The sequence below is a fragment of the Dermacentor albipictus genome, chromosome 9 (assembly GCF_038994185.2).
Source record: "Dermacentor albipictus isolate Rhodes 1998 colony chromosome 9, USDA_Dalb.pri_finalv2, whole genome shotgun sequence".
Classification (NCBI taxonomy): domain Eukaryota; kingdom Metazoa; phylum Arthropoda; class Arachnida; order Ixodida; family Ixodidae; genus Dermacentor; species Dermacentor albipictus.
Window position 1 is genome coordinate 15,796,135 of NC_091829.1, and position 15,370 is coordinate 15,811,504.

The window sequence follows — 15,370 nt, forward strand, 5'->3', positions numbered from 1 at the left end:
AGTCAGCGACCGTTATAAGGGATACACGCATGATGTGTAATCAAAATGGAGAATGAGGATGTGTTTCTGTCTAAAGAATGTGTTGCATACACCGCAAACCAGCGAATGAGAATCACTAAACCGTCATCGATGTATACACAAACTTCTAGCAGAACCATGCAAATAAAATTTGCATAGCAACGCAGCCGTTTCGGTTATTTCTCTTAACCAAGATATTGGCAAATACATCCTCAATTTGATCTTCAAATGAAGTTTAAAGAACGCAGAGTATATCCAATATTACTGCCTTATGACTATGCCTTCGTATAGTGTTCTGAAAGACGTTTTCAGCACAATACTCGCCAACTAAGTTCGGGTCACTTGCAACAACATTTATTTCGAAAAATTTCAAGAAAAATAAACACTGATAACAATGAATTAACTGGCAGACGATTAGGCCTACAGATATTACGAAGAAAGCATTAGCTCCTGCGCAGATTTTTTTTTTCATTTTTCGTGCAGCTTGCCTCCATGTGCTTATAGTATATTACATCGAAGTTTCTTTGTTTCTTATTGCATTATTTACTTTTTTGCTTTGAGCCTAGTATGCGTACATTTTAAACTTAACTTGATTCGTTTTTTTTTTCAGCCTCGCACTGAAGTCTGTTTCCCTACCTCATCCGCAACTTGTTTATTAGGTTTCCTTTTTCATGTTATTCAGTATTATTTACATCAATTATAACACCTTATCACATATATAGGTCAAATGGTGTAGCAAGAAAGACGTTCTTACCTTTCTAACTAACCCGTTAGCGAAACCTTTCTATTCAAGCCTGGAGGGGGCGAAAGGGTGAATGCAGTGTTGGAGCTGAGTAAAAGAAAACAATTTTTTTGTTCTCACCATAACTTCTGCAGATCTGCCTTGACGCATCGGCGAAGTTCCCCAAGCCCGACTGGAGCGTGACTAATATGGCAACGTTCTACGCGGGACACCACATCGACGCCCACCTCAACGTCCACTATGGAAGCAGTTGCGAAGCAGGGTCCAGTGTAAGTTTGCTGATTCATGACCACCAGGATAAAACCTGAACCGGTGGCCAAGGTCATTCGGCCAGCTTCAGCATGATCGCATGACGGCTAAGAAGGACCGCGGAATCTAAGCTACATAGCAAACCGCAGCTATACAAAACCGTAGTGCCCATGCGCGGCACTTGCTTTGTGCACGACATGGCTGTGCGCACATGAGCGTGCACACATGAGCGTGAGCGTGCACCCAAGTGCGCGCTCACGCTCATGTGTGCTTATTAGGCAGTGCGACGTGGGGCGGACTGGCTTTGTCCCGCACCAGCTTGACCGGCAGATAGCAACGACATCCAAGTTGCGCACTTTGAAGAGTTGTCAAAAGCTCAATGAGAAACGAAGTCTGCCAAGGCGTCTAAACGTGAGCGGCGTGGAGCGAGCGAGTGCAGGGAAGCGTGCGTGTTGTCTGGCCTTAAGTTTCGCGTGGTTCGACGCTAGTTGAGTTTTCACAACTAATCGAAATTAGCGAGATCCGAGGGCTACGACACCAATGAGCAGTGTGGCAAGTCTGGCCCTACACGGGCGGCAGAAACCGACCGTCAGCAGGCGATAGTCGGCGTCTTCCGAAAGTATACAGTTCTTGTCGAAATGAGAAAGCGGATTATCCCTTACTTTAGCTTATCAGTTTATTAAACTGCGTCAATAATTATACACAGTAAAAGTAGGAAGAAGCACACTGATCCGAACACTTTTCTTGATTCATGTCGGCTATTGGGCAATGGCAGCCGCGCGTGGCAATATGGCATATGACCAAACATAGCGCCCGAAAAGAGTTAGCAGAAGTCTTCTGTTGGTGACTTCCCACTCCGCTGGCGAGTTCCACGTGTCGTGGACGACTGCAAAGTTTGGCCAAGATGTTCACAGCTGCGCATTCTATCCGCGGACTGCGTTTTTTCACCAGGCACGAGTGGTGGTTCTGGACATCTTTAAAAGTACAAACTGTTTTACGCCACAACGCCATAACCTGGCGATGGAGTCGCCGTAGAGTAGAGCTCCGGAACAATATTGTCTATTTGCAATGAACAACCAACAGCGAATTCTACGTACAGTGCTGGAAATTTTTAACGCGAACAGCCACTAAGACCATTGCGGGCAGGGGCAGCACGTTGTCGCTCTGTAAGCGGTTTCTAGGCATGCAATAGTCCCACGCGTACGTATTGGTGTTTGAATTAAGCCACTGGTAAACATGGAGGTGATCCTGGAAATGATACAAGGCACTGGAGTAGTTTCAGTATTGTACGCGTTTCAATCTTTTAGCACTGGACATGTGCATCTGTGCTAAATTAATATATATATATATATATATATATATATATATATATATATATATATATATATATATATATACATGTGTGTGTGTGTATTTCGGCTCTCATTCTGGTAATAATCAAACTGTATTTCTCATAGGTTCATTCACAGGCTGAATCAACGTGTTATAGAGCTAAAAACAAGCACCGCTATGCAGTAATCAAGCGACATCACCGCAGTTGAGAAAAAAAATTCAGCTTCAAGCAATGTTTAATCCTGTTCAGTTCCATAGCAGTCAACATGTCGAACCAACTACCCGCGACTTTACTTTTTGATGAACGTCACAATTATGATTCGCAACTTTGTACCCCTTTCTCTAAACAGATCACAATTGACGGCAAGTTCACACACACCGACGATGATGAACAGCAGTTAGCAGCCGCGGCCGAAGGTAAGGCAGTTGGCAGGAACAGGTTCAGCAGCACGTTCCTCCACTGGCTTGCTAACAAATGCCACCAAAAGCAAAAGAAGGGCCTCCAGTTCAGCTACTACTGCTACAGACTGCTCCGTTACTCCAGCCGCCTCGGCAAATTCACCGCAGACGTAGAGTGGAAGAACTACAAGCCCGTGAGTAACCAAACCATGATGCATTTTCTAAGCGTTAGCTTCTTTCAGACGACGAAATCCTTCAGCGCATTAGTTCGTTATCCTTGAATGCATGGTCCGTCGCTGTCTTACCCGTATATAGCTGAGGAGGGTGTGGTGCCGAACTGTACGAAGAGAAATCCAGTGAGGGGCGCTTTTGGAAGGGATCTCCGACGCCAGCTCAATTTCACTCGCGTATCGCGCAACTATCTTCTCCCACTATCAACGGGCATTTGCGGTGCTAGCTCATCTCCTCTTTCGCGAGCGCGTGAGCAATCGTGAATCACGCCATGATTTTCCCGGATGTGTCGATGGCTTGTGTTCCTTTTCTTCGTCCTTTAGATGATTTGCGCAATTGCGAAATGCCACAAATAGCGGAATTTCAGCGCATTTCAAGGAAGCTAACGGTTTAATCGATCGTAATGATGGATGGTTTCTGCCACAATTATTTCCCCCTGAATACACAATACGGTATGTGTGCACATGCAAACACGAGATCCACCAGGTTAGTGTAGCGTCAAAATGCACTTGTTCTTCGCATATCGGCATTGGACTCGACGCCATCTGCTGCTTCCTGGTTACGTTTGTCAGCCAGACATATTTTCTCCCAGTCCTAATTTTTAAGAGACAATTTTTGGTTGGGCAGATGGATTTTATGATAGTGTCATGTAAAACAAGGTCATAGCTGGCGCCAACAAGCTATATATATATTTGCCTTAATCTCTCTACTGCGTCTGTTTTTGAGTATCAAGGTCCGTGGATCGAGCTAACAAGCTACTGAACCCTAACGCATTTTTTCATATCGCCGAAAGGTGATGAGCTTCATATACTGTATTTCCCTACTTTACGTTACCCATCTTTCCTGCTCATTTACCGATCCTCGACCACCAGCTTCATTCACAATTCCTCTATCCTCAAAAGCACTCGGCGTCAAGCAGATATGCCTCCTCATTTACGTCTAGATAGATGCTTCTACATGCTTCATATCATTGGCTACGACCATGTATAGCAACCCTGGCAAGACACGGATGTTGAAATTCTGTTTTGGAAAATCTCGAAGAAAAAAGGAGGCAAACAGATGCATTAGATGGCCGCAGCTCTCGCACAGTTGAACCTCGTTCTTCAATCGCTGGTACATTTCAAACTCCATTTTTATTACACTTTTAATCAAAATCCACTGTTGGGCACGCAAGTCAAGTTTAAAAAGCGCTGGTATAACTTTTGCATGTTCTGTTCCGCAGCTTCTGAACCGCTTGGCACCGTACTACGCGAAACGCTACGCGTACAAACCCTGGAGAGCCGGCTTCCTGGGTGTGCTTGGATCGTACTTCACGGGCGACCACGGCAAGCTCCACGTCGTCTCGCAAGTACCCTGGTGGGGCGTCGACGACAAACCGCACACCGACATGATCGTCACGACCGAGGACGGCCACCACCACGAACACTGGGAGGTTCCCACGTTCAGCAAGATGCTCGAGCCAAGGGTCCTCTCGGTACTCGGTTACTCGCACGCCGCGGAGTACTCCCCGCTCTACAGACACGGTGAGTGCTCCGTCGGAGGCCTAAATCTTGAGGTGTGCTACATCTCGAGGATTTGTTTCCACGGGTCGTAAGGCAGCCCTCTTCGAACACACAAAAAAAGAAGGTCGAAGCGCAAGGTTATAAACAAACCGTTTTTGTAATTCGTACCAAAGAAATAACGAAAAATCGTTTCGGAGGAACAACACAAGCGCGTGGAGGGTTCCTTAAATAGAAAAGCGCCATCCACGCGTTCGGAGTACGAAGCACGAAAGGAAAAACGTACGGATTGCTCATAAAGATACCTGACATTCATATTGGTAGTATTTGTAGCTTCGTTCTTGTCGATTAAATGACGATTTCTCCTGCCATAATCAACATTTATTTGCTTGTAGTCGCCGAGTAATTTGGTGTTGCGCTGCTATCTCGTAGCGTTACCAAAAATTATGGAAATGAGAACTATACCAGGCAGGCTGAAGTGTATAATCAGAGCGTGGCAACATCTAGCTTTCCGTCAGGGACCATCAAGCAGGCCTAGTTGGTGTATGACGTTAAAAAATGTTGTCTTTTATGCTGCAAATGGTGCTAGAGACATCAGAAAAAAACAAAAACAACACGTAAACGATTGTGTCTGACTAAGTTGTGTTGTTTCCAACCACGTTTCCAGAACATAAACCGCTATATTCCTTTAGCATAACTAATAAACGGTGTGGCGTCATGAACTTGCGGCGGCCTTCTGCAACAATTCAAGCAGCAAGAAGAAACAAGTCAGGAATATCTACTGGTTTGAATTTTCTCAGAACGCCATATTACTGGTACTAGCCAAGTTTTGAAAAGTTAGTCAGAAAATATTGCATTTCGAGGTGGAAAACACTGAAGCACCTAAGTAGTCAATTGTACCTTTCACATGCACAAACACGCAGAGCAGTGACTGAATTTTTTTATTCCTATGTTTCTGGTTTCGTTGGCTTTGTCCCAACCATTATCTATGCTACAACACCATCAAACGTTTTCTTTTTCTTTTTTCTACAGAGTACTGCGACCTGCAGTCTCACAGCGTGCGCACTTTTGACGGCACCTTGGTCGAACTGCCAGAGACGGACTGTTACAAGGTAGTCGCCCGAGACTGCTCGCCTAACAAGAGGTTCTTAGTGCTGGCTCGTGCAACGAAGAACCCTTCACTCACCAAGGTGAGGACTCGCCCCGATCGGTACTGTCCGTGCCAGTTGTTTGTTGAGAAGCTGCCTATCGAAGCGAGATTCTAGAGTATATAACATATTCTTAAATGCCCAATTCATTTTCACCGCCGTTCACTTCACCTTTGTGTTTTCGATGATGAAGTCTCAACTAGCCAAAAGGGTCTCAGGAAGGTCGGATATTTGAAGTTGTTGGCAGTGAAACAACTAATTAAGTCAACTTACCGAAATGTGGCTCAAGTTCCCTTTGTTCTGCTACTGTTCATCACTATGACGATAAGAACGCTAAACTGGCCTATTTCGCTGCTGGCGACTAATAAGCATCAGTGATTCTTCACGCAGATGTATACTTGGTGAGCAGTCTTGTGAGAGCACTCTTAATGGTTTCCTGGTACACTTGCCCTCTTGTCAGGGCACGTGGTCTGCGATGAGCAGGAGTTGCGACCAGGTCAATTCTCACCTTTCGCCGCACAATTAGCGGGATTTCTTACCACCGAAGTTGTGTTAAGTGTAACCCGCCGTGGTGGCTTAGCTGCTAAGCATATGATCGCGGGATCGAATCGTGGCCACGGCGGCTGGACTTGGATGGGAGCGAAATGCGAAAACACCCGTTACCATGATTTGCGTGCATGTTAAAGAAACCCAGGTCGTGAAAATTATTCCGGAGTGCCTGCTACGGCGCGCCTCAAGATCAGATCGCGGTTTTTGCGCGTAAAATTACAGAATTTAGTTTTTTAAAATTATTTTCACCTATGTTTCAGGGTTTTGTGCGTGAGTGTTGCAACTTAAAGTGAAGCTTTCTTACCGAGCCCTCGAAGACTTTCTTAAGCGCAGCTGCTGGGTGCTACCGCCTTTCCCATTAGCTGATGCTTTAAAAGATGCCACAGAAATGCTGAGAATTGCCTACTAATGCTTAAGCACTCTTTGGAACGTCTGTGGCTTCGGTATTGCTTACTTGCTTTTCCTATTTTATGCATATCTGCCCATCGCTTTTCCTGTGCCAAAGAATGCTTAAGCATTAGTAGACAATTGTCAGAACTTCTGTTCCATTGTTTTGCTTACATGTCCATCCTGCTTAGACTATATCATAACGCTCCATCTAATCACGAGATTACAATGTCCTTTTATTCCTGCCTTCTGTGCAATCCTATTTTTGGGAATCAGACAACCTGCACTTCTGTGTAGGCTGAAGACTTGCTTATCCGTCTCTTTGACTGTCTCTATTGCTGGGTCGCCGTAGCTGCTTGTTGCAATCTCCGCCACCTTCCTTCTTTCTCTTCTGTACGGGTTCCAGTACACAATATCTCCTGTTAATTTAATTTAATTTATTTATTTATGTTACGACGTGAGCGCGGCGACGTCACCAATATTTTTTTTCTCTTTTAAAGCTACCAATCATATACTATTACGCTATTATCACGTCTACCAATCACCTATTCTATCATTCTTACACTCCGCAATTTCAAAGCAGGCTTCTTTGCTCGCGGACCAGTAATGCAGGAAAGTGAGCTTTCAAAAGGGCATGGCGAGAACGGTTATCTGTTTTCTCTTTTGTTTCTTTTTTTTTCATTGCTTCCTTATTATTTCTAAAGTTGCCAGTCATCTAGATTCACACTATTATAACGATTAAATGTCTTAACTTCGCTAATTATCCATTTATTCTACATATAAAACGCGTGACACTTTTGGCGTTACAGAAAGATTTTCCCGGGGTACTCGACAAAGAATGCTTACGCATTAAATTTTGAAATACATACTCGATGGCAGGATCTATAAGCTTGGTCTCCCACCACAGAATCCCGGTGCTCCAACCATTCTGCCACAATCATACGCATACTTTTATCGCGCCAACTCCAACTAGTGTTTTCCAGAGGGCAGTCGCGTCTTGTAACATTGCGTAGCACGGGTGCGTGGCAACACAAGCACGCGAACCCAAGCACATGCGACGTAGCTTGGTTTCTGCAGCGTGTAACGTGGCTCACGTGGTTTGGGCGGGGGGCCTTCGGTGTGACTTTGCACTGACATTTCCATCGCACACAGACTAACGCAGCTTTTAGCATTATTTGTGCTTTTCAACGAAGATGCCTTGTATGTATATTCCAAGAAGAAACGTTGGAGTTGTCGTAATCTTTTTTCTTCAATATTCTGTTTTCTTCAATATTCTGTTATTTTCCTGCCATGCTGGCTACTTATTCGCTCTGTGTTATCGTGTAAGCACTTAAACTTTCGTTGACATGATGCAGCTTGTTTTTTTTTTTTCGTTACCTTCGTAGATTTTTTAAGGCACCCATGAATAATATGAAGTTCAAAGTTTGGCGTTATGCATCAAATACAGGGATTTGAGAATACTGGGAATACTGGAGCCGCAGGGCAGGGGATCAAATCGTGGCCACGCCGGCCGCATCTCGCTAGGGACGAAATGCGAAAAAGCGCCCGCGTACCTCTCATTTGGGGTGCAGGCTAAACAATCTCAGGTGGGCAAATTTTTTACGGAGTCTGCCGCTACGGCGTGACTCGTAATCATATCGTGGTTTTGGCACGGACAACCCGAGAATTCTTTTTTTAATCTTAGCAGCTCATTGATTGCTCAAACATTTCAGCACAATATGAAACTTGCTGAACCTTGGCAACCGTTGGTATGCTATCCTAAAACCACTAACGCATAGTTTCCTTGGCCTGTAACAATACAAAAACATTGGAATTATCTAAGCAGCCTAAATAGGTCCACTGAAGGGCAACTGCATATCCTCCTAAGTGTCGTAAATCGAATCTCTTCTCTCTTTGTGCGATCGAACGCAGGCGCTCAAGTTGTTCATCCACACGACCATGATCGAGATCCTGCCACTGGACGGCCAATCCGGTCTCGTGGTGCGCGTTGACGGCAACAAAGTCGACGTCCCGCCCGAGCATCCCTACAGCCACACTTCCCACGACGCTGAGCTGTTCAGGATCATGAAGGAGACCCCAAAGTGGTACGCGCTGGACTCCGAGTCATACGGCCTCCATGTGGGATTCAGCGGGAACATGCTCGTGGTCGAGGTTAGTATGGCAACGCTTTTTTTAACTACCCGGAAAATATAATTTGAAAAAGCACTCACAGATTTAGGTGCCTTTCGATAAATAGAACTTGTGCAAAAAACGAGCCATACTTCGATTGTGAATTGCTTCCGCTAAGCGGAACGCTAGCCCCTGCAGACAGTCTTTCATTTTCCTAATTTAATCTTTGCGCACTGAGAGGCGCAGTTGACGCGCTACTGTGCTTAAATTCCACGCTTCGCTGCGCTCAGGTGTTCTGCTTCCTTAGTGTTGTGGAAGTACTATTTTCTGACGGCGCTTTGAAATTCAGTCCTTGTTTGCGTATAAGTCCTTGTAAGGAATAATATATTCTTACGCTGTCAACATTACCGCATTTGGCACAATGCTACGGTACGTACTCGCGGCATTTTACAATTTACTGACGTGTTGTAGGGGTTCTGTTATTACTATCCGATCCTCCGAATTCACGCCAGCTGCAACCGGGGTACTTGACACAAACGTTTGTTTGGTGAACTTAAAGCAGGTCATAGGACCATTTACGTTACACGCGGCCTATAGACATCGTCGTCGTCATAGCGAACTGTATTTGCTAAGGCTACCGCAGCAAATAGTCTAATGACCACGTCTCTGCTAAGACCACGTCCCTAGATGCATGCCACGTGGCAGCAATTGTCTTGTCAGACGCGAAATGTGTACCGAATTGTGCCACCGAACAACTTAATAAAAGGACAGGGAGTGCTGTGCTTGTTATAAGTGAACCTGGTCGATGCTCAAGACACACAGAAAGCTAAACTAAAGTGAGGACGCTGGTGGATATTTTGACGACAGAGGTGAAATGGGCATGCCCAAAAAGCACGACGGGTGAACATTTCTCAATTTCGGGTCTATGGGAATACGGCTGCCGTAGCTGGGATTCGAACCTGAACCTTCGTGTTCAACAGAGCAGTGACATAGATCTGAGTAACTGGGGGGCGTCCGCCGGGTTTTCCTGTCGGTCCGCGTTCGAACGTTGCCCACCCATGCATACGATTGAATCATGATCGGCATTTTCAGAAGATCAATCTTGGGAATAACTAGATGTGGTCCTGCGAAAGCATGGAGTTTCTCACTACATTACCTAGAGGCAAATCCGGCGCTGCTGCACTGTGGTATGCATGGGAATGCCAGTATATTGTGACTTCGGATTGGCATCATTCTCGTAGAGACAGGACACCTTGAAGACGCGCTTGGCAAGTACCGTTCCGTCTATCACAATGATTCATTTTCTACTAGAACAGCACGGGAAAAGCTGTTTTGGCTTTATTATTACGCGAAAGCATGTTTTGTTTAACTATGAGAACTTGTTATTGTTACGTGTGTGTTGTTATTGACTACATGTTACGTAAAAAGTATCAGCGGGCCTGCTAAAGTTGGAGGACAGACGACAAGGTTCGAGCTCGCTTTGAAATAGTTGGTCGTCTGTTCTTGCTTTTCTTCGCTTGGTCATGCATTGTGGGTGAGTAAAGATGTAATATGCGTGAGTGGAAACATTTTATGAAGATTTTACTTTGAAAACACGTTATTTGGGTAGCCATATCCACGTTTTAGACGAAGTCCCTTACAACACCAGCCAGCACGAGCTTCGAAGACACATATACCATCATTCCCATGAGGGCACGGTGCCCCCTTAAGAAACTCCCATAGACGGTGGCACCAGATCACCCTCTAGGTGTTATAGTGAGAAACTCTATGTGCGAAAGCGTTTGGAAAATTGCTTCAGTATATTAATGATTTAGCACACGAACAATTTTGTATGTTTTCGCTGAGAGATTCTCATTCCATGACGTCTGGTTCGGCTTGACCTTTGAGCGAAGGCTATACAAGGCGATGGACGCTGGCAAACGTTATCTGCCGTTCTTATTTCTTTAGGTGGCTCCCTTCTACCGCGGAAAGCTGTGCGGCCTGTGTGGTGACTACAACCTGGACAAAAACCACGAGCTGTCCGGTCCCGATGGCCACCTGTACAACAACACGCTCGAGTTCGCCAGGAGCTACGTTGTGCCCAGCGCGAACTGCCACCCACCTGCCCACTAAATGTCCTCGGTGGCGGACGCTCTAATCGACCATCACATCACGACAACAAGCATACCTCCTGCAAACTCCTACGATTAAAATGCAGAGAGCCGAACTAGAAAGAAGTGACGGCTTATAGTTTTCTCTAATGGCGATAACAGGGGAGAGCTCTCAAGTATTAACTTTTCACGAAAATGCAATATCATTAGTCCTCCATCTATGTATATTGTAAAAAAAAAGCCAATAAAGAAAGAAGTGATAAACTGGCCAATCAAATGTTCATTTGTACAAAGCACGTGGTATCTTGTCAAAGCGTTCTATCAACGAAGCGTCCAAGCTTAGCCTAACGTCCGCATATTAGTTATCGGGCTTACATGATATGGCTAACTCTCGACAAGAAGAGCAGCTCCCGCGAGAACATCTGACGTTGTCATCAACCACAGTGTGCTAAATACAGTAACTGTTGCTGGTTTAAGAAGTGTACAATCAAAGGAAAAATATTCCAGGCCTTCTCTAAGTATGCCGGCGTCCTCCCCTAGACCGGTTACCCACCAACTTCTTACAAAACAGGCCATCGCTGAAAATAAAGACTTGCATAAATGAATGAATGAAGGAAATAATTATGAATGAAATATTTTTCATTAAATAATCCCTATTTATTCAATCAATCAATCAAAAGAGGCAGCAGGCTTCTGTAACCTCACAGGATCCCAACCTAGTTCCCCGTGAAGTTGTTTCTTTCGAGGAGTTGCAATACGAATTTAAGTAACCTGTAAGTGGACAAGAACTTTAAAGAATTTTCCGCATATGATAGTTTTCGAACTGTTGTTAGAGAATTTGTACAACGGTAGTTATGCACAAACTTCACTTCACCCGAACATTAGCCATAAGCCCCCGCCCATTTCTTTATAAATTTGATATCGGTTGCGTTCATTGTTCTCCCATGGCAGCGAGGTAAATTCAGCTTCGTTTGTAAAGCACATTTATAACGCTCCCGATAGCTTTCCTACATAATTAACAGCTAAGGCAATAAATAGACCACACACTTGGAACATCGCCTCCCCGCCCCTCCCCATATTACCCATAACCTGCCCATAATTTAAAACAAATATGAACAAGGCACCCTGTGTACAGCAGCGAGAACACCGAGGAAACTAACCACGAACCTCGCCTATTCCAGTGAAAAAAAAATAGGGAAAACGGAGGTGTAGTTATTTCCTACGCCTCTGGTTAAGCGAAGTACCTTAACGTTTTGTCACATGCACTTAACATGTCCCTTATTTCCAACACATATATACTTGGGGTAACACTTATCTAGTGTTGTTGCGAAGCATGGCTGGCAATGGCCACATGACAGTTTCTAACACTTACCTAAGAATGTTTTTCTTCGTTTTTTGCAGACGCTATAGTTGATTCACGTGCATTAAACTTCTCATACAGGTCTTTGCCATTGCGTTCCCCCCCTCTTAGCAAAGTTAGATTTCGAGAAGTATTTGTAATTCTGCCAGGGCAGCGGGCTAAATCTTGCGCCCCTCGTAATACCCTCTTGCAGCGCTCCGGGGCACTAGAATATTGACTTTCTGCAAACGCCAGATGTACCGAAAACACTTTTAACTTAGCGTGTGCATAACCGATAACGTGGCCCTTACTTTCACCAAGTATAAACTTGGTTCAACGTAATTTCGACCACTTGCTGAAGAATTTTTTTACGAAGGCTGCATATGATGCACCCCAATAAACTTCGCACACAAATTTTACATAGCATTGCCCCTTGTTAGCTAAGTTCAATTTCGGCGGCATTTATATTTATTCATGTGCAGCAGGCTAAATGTTGCGCCACTCTTATAACACGCTCACTCCGCATCAGAGCTCCTGCATGGGTAGATTATTCTAAAAGCAGTAATAAAACGACACCTTTTGAACTTTGCCTGTAGATTAGCCATACTGTGGCCCTTATTTTCGGAAATTATGATTACGGTGCCCAGTTTAGTTCACCGAGGACGCCAAGCAAGCCAACTATAGGAACCTCGTATAACGCATGAAAATGGAGAAAAAACAAGAGTTCAGCAATGCTTTGCAACGTTTCTGACTAAGCCAGCAGCAGGAAAGTTTCGCCGATTACTACAGTTACATTCCTCTCATTTTCAATGAACTTGAGCTTCATGTCTTGTACAGTTGAATTATAATTCTGCCAAACATTACGGGTAACAGCAGCAAGGAACGCTCGCATAAGTAATTTTCAAGATAAGGCGTAATTAACTAACGCAGATGAAACACTTACAGCTCATTAGTCAGAACATGCTGCGCACTTCAACAAAATATTAAAAACGACACTCGCATAGTTCACTGAGGAATACCGGGAAAACTACCTACACGTCTCATATGACGCGTAGAAATTGAGAGGAAATGAGTATTCAGTAATTATTATTGCAATTAGCCTTCTTTGGGAATTCTTGCACTATGCGGTATGTCCGCAGGTATGTAACTTTTTTCTCGCCAACTTGTGCCACCGGGTTTGTGCGAGCGAATAGTCAACTTGGCCATTGGGCATCTGCAACGGGGAATATGACACAAGGCATATGTCACATACCCTGTGCGTATGTACCCTGTGATGACGAAAACGAGAGACGTTCCACGTCGATATATTGTCACGTGGTTGAAGTGAAAGGACGCGTATGGACCACCCGGTCCATACGCGTTGAAGACCGAAAATTGAAGACGCGTTGAAGACCGAAAATTGAAGAGATAAGTTGCACACAAGTGAAAAAGCTGGCATCAAAAGCAGCCAAGTGTGGAAAAAGAAGTTAAAGAGACCCAGAAACGATTCTCACGATGTTGTACAAGCGTACTGAGTCGTACTGAGCAGTTGGTTACAGCCATATCAACTATGCGATTCGCACCTTATGCTCTGCGCCACCAAGTGGCTGCTCCGTGCAGGTCGCTCATGTTTACGCTGCAGGCTCTTCATCGTAGAAGTAGTAGGATGCATGGGATTCAGTTTACGCCTCCTGCTTATCCGCGTAAACATCCAGCTCACCTGCGTTTACCGGAATATGAGACGTGCTCGTCGTCGCGACAGAACGCTCGCAAAGCTCACCGCGCTTGAATAGCTCTCACTGGGGATTGACGGCCAGGCGGCTAGTGGAGAGGTTGGAGGTTTCCAACCTTTGACGTAGGCTCAGGGAAGCCGGACCTTATCCCCGATCACTCGGAGAACTAGTTGAGGAGAAAAAGCATCGCTAGGGAGGAGAGTAAGTTGTAATCGTCCTTAGCTCTCTTAATATCAGACTCTCCACTTAGATGTTTCACTGTTGCTGTGCACTACGTGCCTGAAAAATTGGACCCAACCGTTTGAGGGACCCTTCTAGTGAACGAAATGGGACCAGAGCATGCCCTCAAACATTGATTTAAAAATTTCATGTATTTTTGTTATTTAATTAACCTTTTACTTTCACATTTGTGTGGCCAACTCCCCTCGTGGATATGTTGCCCGTTGAAAAGGAATTAGTAGCAACACAGTACTTTGATCAGAGAGCGTTCTGGCTTCTTTCCTCTACACGACGATACCACAATAAGGCGCGTGGATAGAACAGTTGCAAAAATGTCAGCGATAGTATTCTTACATTTGTTTGTAATGTTGCGTAGCATGCGTATAATACAGACGCATGTAATGTTGCATGCGCCTTTAGCATATGAACGAACCTGTGATGAACGACCCTGTGATGATGAACGACCCCGTGAAGATGACAAAAATGAGAAACGTTTTACGTTGATATACTGTCACGTGGTTCAAGCAAAAGGACGCGTACTCGTACCCATATCTCGTATACCCATATTAAAGCCCACATTACCCGGCCCTAATTTTGTGGTTGCGTTGTATTAAGAAATGCCACACTCTCTTAAGAGTAAATGCAATTTCTTGAGGCTGGTTATTTTTTTGTCGCCACCTGCAATTGTCAGAAACATAGTAAGGCGTGTTCGTAAACCCAGCCAAATGAACGCATGTTCTTTTTATCGGACAAAATACGTTGTAGTCATCCCAAATGGAGAAATAATACCTCACCGATAAGTTACGGATTAGCTGCGTTCCTTTTAGTTGCGCTGCTGTTCAATTCGAGACAACTTTTCTCACGCCAGACGAACCGCATAGGGAACGCGTTACGCGACCAATGATAAAGCACATCAAATAGCTCGGCGTTTTGTATTGTCATTGTAGCGTCAAATAAAGTCTGTCAAACATCCCTTTTCGTCTGTCAAGGATCGACATTACAAGGCCACCACTGCGCCATCCTGGTACTGCATTGCAGTACTTCCTGGTCTTGAGCCGCAACTGATAGACAAGTTGGGTAGCAGCTATGTGGCCACATAGATACGCAAGCGCGTCAAGCTCGGTGGCGCCGCCGCCATGTCATACCGGTATATGGACAGTGCAAGCGCCGTTCGCGCCGTGGTGTGTTATAATAGAGCAGCGCATTCGCCTGCAAGAACAAAGAAGCTAATTTAAATTAGGCTCACGCTGCGCTAAATCTGTTCTGCCATGGAGCCAGGACAGTGTTTTCTGCCTTCCACCGCTGCAACAGGAGCCTTGTGTGCGCACGCATTATTAACCCCGAGTG

General features: G+C 44.9%; 1 protein-coding gene and 1 long non-coding RNA gene across 2 annotated transcripts in view; one reads left to right on the forward strand and one right to left on the reverse strand.

Moving 5' to 3' along the window:
* LOC135903666 (vitellogenin-6-like) overlaps window positions 1-10,937 on the forward strand; it is a 49,020-nt gene extending 38,083 nt beyond the window's left edge. Inside the window, exons 20-25 of the mRNA XM_065433990.1 lie at window positions 895-1,029; window positions 2,692-2,934; window positions 4,194-4,494; window positions 5,503-5,660; window positions 8,466-8,705; window positions 10,611-10,937. Of these exons, the coding sequence (XP_065290062.1) occupies window positions 895-1,029; window positions 2,692-2,934; window positions 4,194-4,494; window positions 5,503-5,660; window positions 8,466-8,705; window positions 10,611-10,775 (1,242 nt within the window). The 3' untranslated portion in view covers window positions 10,776-10,937. The remainder of the gene's footprint in view (window positions 1-894; window positions 1,030-2,691; window positions 2,935-4,193; window positions 4,495-5,502; window positions 5,661-8,465; window positions 8,706-10,610) is intronic.
* Window positions 1-15,370, reverse strand: part of LOC135903673 (uncharacterized) — a 222,405-nt gene that overhangs the window by 179,490 nt on the left and 27,545 nt on the right. The gene's annotated exons all lie outside the window — the stretch shown is intronic.